General features: G+C 49.6%; 1 protein-coding gene across 1 annotated transcript in view; it reads left to right on the top strand.

Annotated features, from left to right (window-relative positions):
• Positions 1–12,159, top strand: part of ATXN10 (ataxin 10) — a 188,357-nt gene that overhangs the window by 47,749 nt on the left and 128,449 nt on the right. The window contains exon 6 of the mRNA XM_006888127.1: positions 992–1,072. Coding sequence (XP_006888189.1) covers positions 992–1,072 — 81 coding nt within the window. The remainder of the gene's footprint in view (positions 1–991; positions 1,073–12,159) is intronic.

Genomic DNA, 12,159 nt, shown 5'->3' with positions numbered 1-12,159 from the left:
GCACAGGACAGAGCGGAGTTTAGGGCTGTTGTACATAGGGTCGCTATGAGTCGCAAGTGACTCGACAGCACATAACAACAACAACAATAATACTTGGTAGAAGAAAGAAATTTGGCACAAAGTCAGTTGGTTTTCTATGAAGGGACAGGGTGTTGTGTAGTGTGCTCTGTCTTGTCCTAGTGGGAGGCATTTTTTTAAATGGTATTTTTGTTGCTAACAATTGGCTGAATCACCTGTGTCAACTGTGTCTTGTAATATATTTAATGTATTTTGTGAACACTGGAAGCTAGAACCTGTGGTAAGCTGTGTGTGTATTCTTGACTCTTCTGTCTTTCCTTCAGTGCCCTCTGGTAAAGGTGACTCAGAATTAATAAATAATACTGTGCAGTCTTTTTAGTTGTCACAGTGGTACTTTGAAGAAATATGCCTATAATCTTTGCCTCGGGGTTTCCCTAAGTTGCTTTGGAGGTTGAGAAGAGAACATTGACAGTGAGGGTGTTTGTGTGTAACTCGAGATCTCTGCAGAGGCCCAGCCACTGTTCCTGGGGGTGGTGTGTATTTAAATGAAAAGGATGACATGTCCATTTCTCTGGTAAAAATCGACCAAAACAATTTAAAAGGCTTTCTGTTTATACTTGAACTTGCAACTAGATTTCATTTTACTGTTTAAACTATGAAAGATATTATCCTTTTTGAGTTCAGATCAAAGCCATCAGAGGTACTTCCCTCCACTTGAGTCAATTTGAATTAGTTCAGTCCTTTTTCAGAGGTAAAAATTGAGAAAAGTATCTGGAGAGTTTTCCCTCCCCTTCTTTCAGCTTTTAATGGAAGGATCATCCATGAGCCTCTTAAAAGATTTAAGATGACAGTAAATCAACAAACCAGCACCAAGATATTCTTTCATGTGTAAGCTATGCCTGTAAAACAGATAAACCCGTGTCTGTTTCTGCTGTGTTTCTGGTAACCAAACTTTTCCTCTCTTTTTCTTTAGGTTTTTGGTCATTACGGACCATTTTCTGAAGAGCCCGGAATTGGTGAAAGCCATGTATGCCAAACTGAGCAATCAAGAAAGGTAACCCCAGAAACCAATGTGGTTTTGCGTGTTTCACATTCCATATAGAGTGTCCTGTACACGTGACTGAAAAACGGTGTGGTTTCCTAGTTGGCACACGGTCTCCAAGTACATGTTTCTCATCGGTAATGGTTTTAAATTGGTTGGTTAACATTACAGCTTCACCACAGTGGGCACTGTTTCATGTAGGGCTGCAGAATCCAGGTTGGCGCCATTATTCAGTAAAGACCCATTAAACAACAGCAGGAAAACAGTAAGGAAGCACTGTGCTGGTGGCTTGATTTTGTCCTGGTGAGAGCCGTGCATGGGAGCTGGGTTCTACAGTAGCTTGGTGGCTGAGACTGGTGAGCGTTCAGGGTGGAAAGTTGATTCGTTAAGGGGAGTGAGGGGAGGGAATAAAGCCTCCTAGTTAAAAATCCATTAGGGCCCGAGGGCCTGCGGGTTTAAATTGTGTTTAGTCAAGGGAGCTCTGGTGGCCTAGTGGCAAGAAGCTGCAACTACAATCCCAGAGGTGCACGGTTCAAATCCACCAGATGCTCTGCTGGGGAAGGAGGGACAATCTCCTCCTGTACCAGTCAGATCTGATTTGACGGTACACGCACACAAAACTTAATAAAAAAAATATATATATATATATATATAAAAAAAATTAAAAAAAAAAATTGTGTTTAGTCAAACATTCTTCTAGGTGGTATAGCACTGGTCTGTGCATTGCTGTACAGAGGTAACTCGTGGTTGCTGTGATACTGAACACTGTGACACTGATGTGTCACATGCTAGAATGGTTACCCATGGTGGACAGTGTTTGGTGGAGCTCCCCGATTAAAACAAGCTTGGAAGCAGGAGTGGCATCCACTTCCGAAATGCCTTTTCTCAATGAACAGTGCTCAGGTCTTTTGCTCCTAGGATCGCTATGAGTCGTCTGTGACTGGACAGCACCTAACAACAGCAACACAGCAATGCACGCGGCTGCACCACTCAGCTGGTGTGTGAGGCGTGCTCATCTGTCCACGTCACTGCTGGATTGCTCACGTCACTGCCGTGAGTGCTGGGGGCCTACAGACCGTTCATCTACAGGAGAACGCCTGCTTGCCCGCCACCCTTGTCAGCTTGTGTGGGCTCCGAGTGGCAGGCCTCAGCTCCAGGCCTTGTTGTTCATGGGAGCCCCATCAGGTCACCCCCTTGGGTTCCATTTCTTCACCTCTGAGATCAGGGATGAGGAAGACGACTGTGGTGTCCCGTCCGTTCCAGGAGTGCAGGCTTTTCCTCGTGCAGCAAAACAGATTGGATAATCAGAACTCAGACGTGCATCTTTTTATTCTCGTCACATATTTATAGTTGTGTCCATTTCTAAATCTGTGTTTGGACTGCAGTGATTTTTATTCAGTTCTTTCTCATCTTTGATTAAGTAATAAAACCCCCTCTAATATAAAGAATAATTTAATACTTGTAAAGCCGTCTGTCACGTACATAATTACAGTTGCTTTCTTTCTGTGTCCCCCCCCCCCATGCATTCTTTTGTTACAGTAAAATCATAATTTGGGTTTGACCCGAAAGAAATAACTTGAAGCACAGTTCTGGAGATGAACATGTCACTGTTGAGTGGGAAGTACCTAGATAAAGGAGGAGTGCACTCTGTGTTCATGCATTTTTAATACGCACGGTTATTATTTCCATGTTCCTACCAAATGACAGCTCCTAATAGCAACAGCCCTGTGACTTGCTTTTCAGCTGCCTCGTATGTAACTAAATGGGGCTGGTTGTCTGCAGATCTCCTGGGCACCTATCTCCTCCGTGCTCGGTGCCCGTGTCTCCCCCCACCCAGGGGGTGTCTCCTCATCCTGCCTTGCTCCTTTGTAAAGGTAAAGCACTGTCCTTTCTCCTCATGTGGTTTCTTGGGCACGCTGCTTGTCACCTCTGTGACACCCTTCAATCTGTGAAGGCCTGAACATAGCAGGTTCTTAGACTGTGTTTTATCTGTTTGTTTTGTGGGGGGGAGGTGGAAATGACAGAATGAGTGAATGATCACGTTTTCTCGCTCCTCCCCAGTGGCTTTGTCTAGTATACAGCAGACCTTACACTTTCCAGTCTAGGGCACTTCAGTAAAGCAGAGAGCACTGGAAAGCACGTGGCATGAATCTTTCTGTTCTCCAGTGGGTTGAAGAGGTGTGTTTCCATCGCCCTGTTGTGTGCATGAACATGACGGAAAGAGCGAGGAGTCTGAGAGTTACCAGAGTGGGACCTGGAAGCAGAAAGGTCTGCTGGTGAGAAGAAGGCCTTGGTAGGCGGGCAACACAGGATGGTCACGAGCCTCCAGTTTGTGCAGAGCCCGTTACTGCTGGGCCGGGACGTACGAGCTGTGCTCTCCTCCTGCTTAGAAACCTCCCCATCGTCCTCAGCACTCTTCCTTTTTTTGAGTTACTCTGGTTAGGCAGCCACATGCCTGGCTTGGCCCTCTCAGCCTGCCCTGCTCGACGTTGCAGCCCTCGGTCACCTCTCCCTGCCTCCCCTTCTGCTTTCCTGTCTCCTGCCTGCTTCACCATCTCAGCATCAGGATGCACACTGATCCGCTGGCTTCAATTCTGCGGCTCAGTACACAGCGCACCACGGTATGACCACACAGAACTGTCTCAGGCCTCCAGGCCTTCATACAGGCTCTACCTGGAGTTCTAGTGGCGCAGTATGCTATGCATTGAACTGCTAATCAGAAGGTCAGTGTTGGAATCCAGCAGCTGCTACAAGAGTGAACAGTGGGAAGTCCTACCGGTAAAGATCTCAGACTCAGAAGCCTGTGGAGGGTCGCCCGGGGCCGAAATGGCTCAGGGACCAGAGGTGAGGGCTTCGCATCCGCCAGGAAAGCTCTGCCCTCTCCCTCACCGGCTGGTAAAATGCCCTCAGTGGCACTTCCCACAGCCTTCAGATTTTCCCAGGTCAGAATCTATCACAGCTTCATTTTGAGTTTGTCCTAATGATTTGCTTTTCTTTTGAACGTAACTTACAGGTCTCTGTCCAACACTCTGCAGAATCAGGTTTGGACAGAAGAGAAACACACATATCAAACTTGAACGGAAAAATACCTTTCAGATGGTGTGTGTATGGGCACTGGAGAGGCGGACAGTCCACTTGACTGGGGCAGATGTTTTACAGCCGCAGAGGCACCGTGGGGACTGCTGAATCGGCACTCTCTGTCAGGAGGGTTGAGGGCCAGGGCTGAGCTTGGGGCTTGGCACTGCTGCTTCATTGTGGCCGCTGGATTGAGTGGCTTCCTGACCGCTCTGGCTTGGCCTCTGTGTTTCTGTGTTCTACGAGAAGGTGTCAAATAATGTGTCTTGGGGCTCCTGAGAAGTGTCTAGAGCAAGCTGAAAGGGCAGAGGGAGATGGTGGGGGAAGGGAGTTGTGGAGGAAGGTGCCCCAGGACCTGCCCCCTTCCCGTTCTGTCTTGGGGAACAGCAGCTCCCCATGGTTTTTTGAGCCCGTTCTCTCCTTGTAGCCATCAGTTAGAATCGTTAGAGAAGAATTACTCCTCCAGAGTGGGTGTTCAAGACTAACCTGATGAGGATGGCTAGAAAATACTAGAATGTCGACTTAGACCACAGCCAGCCCATTCCCATAGTATTGATCCAGCTCACATAGGTCCTGCAGGACGGGACAGAGGAGAACTGGCACCTGTGTTGTCTAAGGCGGTGATCCTTTATGGGACCACCAGGCTGCCATGGATTTCTCCTGAGGAACTTCCGGCCTTAACATTGTGCCACCAGGGACCTTGGTTCCGCTTCCCTAGTACTTGGTATGTAGGTTAGTATAGAGCACTGGATTAGAAATGGCTGTTGTGTCGGGGGGTGGTGGGAAGTTTGGAGGGAATTAGACTGAAGCATGCTGTCGCTGGCTCCTCTGTTCCTGTGCCCCGTCACCCTCTCATTTATTTTCTCTTGAACCTGGGCCCCTGAAGTTGTGTGACGTGCGCAGCACAGAGGGACCGAGGAGCTGCCTGCTGGGCTCAGGAGCAGAATCCCGGCACCTCCTCACCAGAGTTCACAGTGCCGTTGCTGTTTGAGTGTGGCCGTCAAAACTGGTTTTGCACTAACCTGGGTTGAAAATACCGTCTGAGCTGGAAAGTGGACGAAGGCAGGTGGGCTGGTGGCCGTGGGTGCCCAGTGTTCGCTTGTGAGCCTCTAGGCATAGGCTGCCGTGAAGGTGGCATTCTCAGACAAGACTGGTTTTTCCATATGGCAACATCTTACAGCATCTAGTTGGCCACATCCTAAACCTGAGAAGTATCACTTATGTGAGAATTACCATACAGCCATAAGAGGTAGTTAATGTTCAGTTGACCATTTCCTAAGTCTAAAAGACTGCCGCTTAGGAACCACCCTAACCTCTACTCAGCATTTTGCGCAATAACCTAATTTCTTTTACTACAGAGATTTCATTGGCATTTGAATTTTTTTTATTTAACAGGAATGTGTGTGGCCCTTGCTTCAGAAGCCAGGCCCTCTGTAAGCACTTTGTGGGGTCAGGTTGGTCATTGTGTCAGCCCAGAAAGTTGTTACTGCTGTGATCGGTGCTGTGTCTATGTGTTTCACGAGGAGAAGTGTGGGTATTCAGCTAGTAGGTGGCAGGGCCGTGTAGGCTGGCTCCACAGTCCATGCCGATAACTGTTACACTGTGCTGCCCACAGCACATTCTGTTCACATAGGCTAACGTTTGTGAGATGGAGAGAAAGCCTGAACCACCGCTGACGCCTCTGTGAGGACCCTGTGAAGAACAGAGACGGTCGTTCTCTCTCTCCTGTTGGGTAGTTTCTCCACTAGTTGGCAGATGGTCCATCTGTTGGTGTGTTTCTTCACCATGAACAAGGGGCAGAATACCGCTCTGGTAAGGGCTCTGGTGGCCTCGCAGGTAAGGAGTTCTGCTGCCAGCACCAGGGCAGCCGGGCAGGTGACTTTAATTCCACTGCTGCTCTGTGCGGGAAGGATGGTGTCTCCAGTGTGACACACAGCCTCGGAAAACCTGCTGGGGGGTCAGCTACGAGTCGCTTCTCACTTTCTTTCCGGCACGTGCCGGCACAGCAGTGCGACAGAATGAATGGAGGGCTAGTCCTGCTGCGAGGGCTCCTCGTTGAGAGACTGACCTCCCTGGAAGCCCCTCGCTCCTGGTCGTGTTCTCACCGTGCTGTGGCCTCCTCCGTCTTGTAACACTGGCCAGAAGGATTCTGACTCCACATGTGTGCTTTGTTCCCTGCCCTCTGACTTCACGTAGACACGAGCAGCGGTTTCCGTGTCCTGGCGGGGTGTGGCATCTGGTTGACCCCTTGGGTTGGACGAGAATGGTGGACCTTTACAGGAGAGGGGAGGCCGCACGCTCCTCCCCCTGTGGTTTCCTCACAGCGCCCTCCCTTTAGGGATCATCCGCACAGCCTGCTGTAACAGCCGCTGGCTCAGCTTCTCAAGGGAGATGCCAGAATTACACACCGTCATCTCAGGCGTACTCGTAACTAATATGTTGTTACGTGCCGTCGAATTGCGATAAGCGACTCTGTGTACAACAGCTCTGAACCCTATGGTATCCTGTGCCACGCCACGCCCTTGACACACCACCCCACACCACCCCAGTCACTGATCAGTCCATCTCTCCAGGGTCTTCCTCTCCTGCACTGTCCATCCACCCTCCCAAGCATGGTGTCCCTCTCCAAGGACTGGTCCCTCATGTCAGCATTCCCGAAGTATCACACACGGAACTTCAGAATCCTTAAATCCAAGGAGCATCCCGGTTTCACGCTCTCTGGTATGAACCTGTTTGTTCTCTTAGTTCGTGGTATATTCAACAGTGTTCTCGAGTACAACTCAAGGACATCATTTCTCCGTCTAACTAATACAGGACATGTTTACTAAACGTGCCTAGAGAGGAAGCCAGAGGCCCCTTGAGGTGGAAGAGTAGAAGGCAACATCACCGCCGGTCTTGTGGAAAGGAGGCTTTCCAAAGAAGAGGCTTTTTGAGGAAAGTCCATAGGAGGGTAGGATTTTGCAGGAGGGGTGGGGGTTTGTAGTAGGGGTGGGGGTTTTATAGGAGGAGTGGAGATTTGTTGGAGGGGTGGGGAGTTTTGTAGGAAGAGTGGGGATTTGGAGGGAGGGGTAGGGTTTTGCCAGGATGTGTTGGGAAGGGCCAGCACAAGCATCCAGGAGAAGAGGTCTCTGGCTGTCCTCTGGGGAACTGGGACGTCTTGGTTGAGATACAGTTTTTAGAACGTGGTGGTGATGACCTTGAACCAGAAGGCCAGGGTTGGACTTGGATTTGGTAATGAAAGTTGGCACTTTCTCAGAAAGTTGCAAATAGAGATACCATTTGACCCAGCAATTCCACTACTGGGAATATACCCTGAAGAGACCATAAATGACATCCAAGCGGATATATGCACACCCATGTTTATCGCAGCTTTGTTCACAATAACAAGGAGTTGGAAACAACCTTAGTGCCCATCAACAAACGAATGGATAGAGAAGCTGTGGTATATTCACACAATGGAATACTACGCTGCATTGAAAAACAAGGAACTCATGCAATATTATTCAAAATGGGTGACCCTGGAGGACATTATGCTGAGTGAAATTTCTCAGTCACAAAAGGACAAATATTATATGGTGCCACTGTTGTAGAATGAGGCTGACATTGGGGTGAGGGTAGGCCTGAGAAAAACTGGATAAATTATGTTTACTGCATTGAAGCTGATGAGGGAGAGAATAGTTTAAAATAAATATATTTTAGGGCATTATGTATATCCTAAGAGTCCGGAATGAGGGTTGCAGAGTGGAGTATACTTGGGGTGGGGGTGGGGCTGTGGGGGGGGATTGTGTACCCATGAAGGAGTTTGTCTTTTGCTTTTCAAGGAGAGGAGCGAACGGGGTTGGGAGGGTGGGGGGGAAAATTGGAAAAATGAATGAATGGAATTCCCAAATCTCTGTAGATGGTCACTGGAATTAATAATAAAAGACTTTTTTAAAACATGTGTTGAGTGCAGAGCTAGCGTCCCTGCCCTAGTGGAGCGTGGTTTCTGGTGGTGAGTCACTGAAGTCCATTCTGACCTAGTGACCCCAGGGCGACAAACCAGACCTGCCCCAGGTCTTTTCTCCTTCAGGGCTGCTGGTAGGTGTGAACTCCTGACCTTTGAGGGGCTTAATCTGTGAGCCAGTAGAGCCCCTCCTACAGGTGGGAGTGACACAAAACAAGGATTTAAAAGAAAGTGCCAGATTGTGGTCCCTTTTACCAAAGAACTAAAGCTGTGAAGCTCAGGGACTGGGCAGGAGTGGCCTCCCTGCTCACACAGCCACTGGTGAAGGCCGGCTTGGGGCATGGAGCTTGCGCTGAAGTAGTGATGAGGCGGTGACGGGGGATGAAGCAAGGGCCATCGGCAGGACTGGGGGAGGGCCGCATGAACGTGGGGACAGGGAGGCCTGGAGGGAGGCCTGGGCAGAAGCCTCAAGGGTCTGCACTGAGGCAGAGGCTCGCAGGCCTTTCCCTCTTTGAGGGCGCAGTTGGTCTGTGGTACGTTTGGGGTTACACATGGGCTTGAAGGGACAGGCCTCCTCAGCAGGCCGACAGGAGGATTCTCTCCTGCGCAGTGTCCTGCCCTTCTGAGAACTCCCGACTGTTGCTGGACGTGTGTGTGTGTCCTGTGTTCTCGGGGTGACTTCCCTCGGGATTGCTCATGCGTGGTGGTGCCTCTCAGAAGCACAGGTAGGAGACTCGCAGAGAGAGCAGCGCAGCGTGAGCTCAGACGCAGCTGCGGAGGGAAGGTCCTCAGCGCCGTGGAGGCCCAGCCCGCTGAGCTGGACTGTCCAGCTGGCCTAGTGGCCATCGATTCCGACGGGCAGAACCGAGTTCAAGAAGCGTGTTCTGGTAACTACGCTGGTGGGGTGTCCACCCCAGTGCCTGCTCCGAGTGTGGACAGCCCCAGACCTGTCATTTTTCGGGTCTGTGGGAGTCCCGAAGCTCCTTGTTACTGCTAAGTCTCTTACTTATTTTCAAGCATGGTGAGTAGTAGCTTGTTTGAATGGACCGCTTGGTGAGGAAATACTGGATACGAATGCAGTGGGTTGACATGGTATGATGCAGCAAGAAGGGAAAGCCTGCGTTTATGCATCTCCACCTTGTCGTGAGCTGGGAGAAGGCTGGCCCCTCACTGCTGCGCTCAGGCGCCGGTGCGGTCCTGTGCGTGTCGTGCAGCCTCAGACATACAGGCAGGAGCTGTTGTCCACTTGCTGTGTGGACACAGTAGCTCACCTTTTGGGATCTCAGCTTCATCTCTAAGATGTGGTAATAATGGTTGCCAACCCACCAAATTATTGTTGTAACTGACTGCCATTTATATCCCATTTTCAATGTCTGGCTTGTAATTATCACTGAATAAATGTGAGCTGTTGCCCTTTCTGCTTCCACGTTGCTGCTGCTCCACCTACTTGGCATGCCTGCACAGCCTCGTTCGGTAACATTTCTCACTCACGACACCAGTGCACCACCTACTGTGCTGCCGGACCAGCAGTGTGCACCTGGTGACCAGGAGTGCTTGGGTTCAGGTTGTTGTTGTGAGGTGCCATCCAGTCAAGTCCCACTCATAGTGACCCTGGGAACAACATGAACCCTGTCCCGTCCTGTGCCAGCCCCACACTTCTGACATACTAGAGCCCCTTGCGGTAGTCACTGCGAGAGTCATCTCATTCAGCAACCCTCTGAGCTGACGTCCCTCTCCGGGGAGTAGCCTCTCCTCGCAGCATGCCTGAAGTATGTGAGACGGGGCTTCAGCATCTCTGCCTCCAAGGAGCAATGTGGCTGCACTTTCTCCAAGACCTCTCTGTTCTTTCGGGAGTCCAGGAGATACTCAGTACTCTTGCCACAGTGCCGCAGTCCAAAAGCATCAGTTCTTTTACTGTCCTCGTTAATTCAAAATGATGGAAAAGATCATGACCTGAATCACATGTGGTTTAGTCCACAAATTGACATCATTGCTCTTCAGTAATTTGGGGAGGTCCCTGACTGCAGTCTTTCCCAATGCAGTGTGTCTCCTGATTTCCTGACTGCTGGTACCAAGGGTGTTAATTGTGGATCCAGGTAAGATGAAGTTGTTGACAGTCTCTATCTTTTCTCCATTTATTATGATGTTGCCTGTCAGTTCAGTGGTAAGAAATTTTGTTTTCTTGACATCGAGGTACAATCTGTATTGAAAGCTGTATTATTTGATTTTCTGCATCAAGTGCTTCAAGTCCTCCTCACTTCGAGCAAGCAAGGTTGTGTCACGTGCATGATGCAGGTTGTTGACAGGTCCGAGTAGTGCTGGATAAGGCTGTGGCATCTCACATTGTGCGTCTGGCTTTTTGGGCTGTTCTCCTCATGGGCTTGGTGGTTATGTAACAGTGGAGTTGTCATCCACTTTCTGATTGGATATGCATAATGATTTCTACTTAATGGCCTGGTATGTCTGAACCTAGTCTTTTCAGTACCTGCTGCTTACTCCCATCTCTAATACAGTTAGAAATAATGAGGTTGTCTGCAGCACTCTCCTGGTTCTGTCTTTGTTAACTTGCTGTCCAGGATTAATAAACTGTCTGACCATCGTCGCATGCCATCCATTTGTACATGTGGAATAGCGCACACAGCAAGTCACAGTTGTTGGCAGTGTCAGTCCTTGGATTTGAAGTGTAGACCTTTCTCTCCTGGCATCTCCCCTAGAATGCTCACAGAACTCTCCACCTCCTCACCCCCTCCCGCCCCCCCGCCCTCCCTACCTTCCCTGTCACCGCACACCTCCCATGAACGTTTAACTATTTCAGGAAACTGCACGTAGGACTATAAAATTGTAGTCTGCAGCAAGTTAATGCGCACCTTTATGATAAAGTTTTTGCTATATAGTTCTCCTCTAATGTTTTTCATATATTCATTGCAATTAAGGCTTTCCCCCCTAAATCGTACGTGCTGATTTATGTGACAAAGTATATACATATTTAATCAGTCACGAACTGGGTTTAGAAAGCTAGGAATAGCCTGTGGTTGGAGGGGAATGTGTGGAAGCTGGACTCTGGATGAGTCCCGTGCCTAGAAAACCCTAAGAAGGACTCTAGACTCCCGGACCATTTGTAAGGATTTTTACAGCAAGTCTTCGATCAGGAACTCTGGTATTATCACAGGTAAGTACTGGGTCACTAAGTGAAAGGTTGGTACTTGGTGCTAATGCAGAGCCTGCAGGACAAGGGCCTGGTCATCTTGCCTGTGAAGATTCTAGCCCAGGAGATTGTCCTCTGGCACCGTGCAGTCGTGTCCCACGGGTCTGCTGAGTCTGGAGGGAGGGGGCAGGATCTTTCTGCCACTGCAGCTTCTGTTCCCTTTAACTGGGCCGGTTTTGCCCGTGCATTGCTCAGCTTGAATAACAAAAGCCATCTGGTTGTGTGCTGTTGAGTCAGAACGGACCCATGGGTGGTCCTCCAGCAGGTTATTAGAGGCAGTAAGTCACATGGAAGGAGACCGCCCACCTTTTCCTGCAGAGCTGCTGGTGGATTTGAACTGTGAGCCTCGGTGTTGGCTGTGCAACTCTTTATCTCTAGGTCATTATTCCTCAGACCACTCCTACTCTTGTCTGCTTTCTAGGATTCAGATGTGACAACCCTGCTTTACCTCTTGAGTTAAGAGGAGGAGGAGCTCATGGCTTTCCAAGTGCCCCTTTCCCTTGACCACACAGTGCCTTTGAATTGTTGTTGTTGTTGTTGTTGTTGTTATGCGCCGTCGAGTCATTTGCGACTCATAGCGACCCTATGAAAAACAACCCTAAACCCTGCTCTATCCCGTGCCAATCTCATTGCCTCTGACACACCCATCCAGATTACCCCAGTCACTGAATCAGTCCATCTCACAGAGAGGATCTTCCCCTCCTGCGCTGTCCCTCCACCCTCCCAAGCATGATGTCCCTCTCCAAGGACCCGTCCCTCCTGGCACCATGTCCAAAGTATGTCAGACGAAGCCCCAGAACCCTTGCCTCCAAGGAGCAGCCTGGTTTAACCCTCTCTAGGATGAATCTGTTTGTTTTCCTAGCAGTCCATGGTACA

This window comes from Elephantulus edwardii, unplaced genomic scaffold, assembly GCF_000299155.1.
Source record: "Elephantulus edwardii isolate Elephantulus edwardi_28Jun2011 unplaced genomic scaffold, EleEdw1.0 scaffold00064, whole genome shotgun sequence".
Taxonomy (NCBI): domain Eukaryota; kingdom Metazoa; phylum Chordata; class Mammalia; order Macroscelidea; family Macroscelididae; genus Elephantulus; species Elephantulus edwardii.
This window is presented reverse-complemented; position numbering and strand designations above follow the sequence as displayed.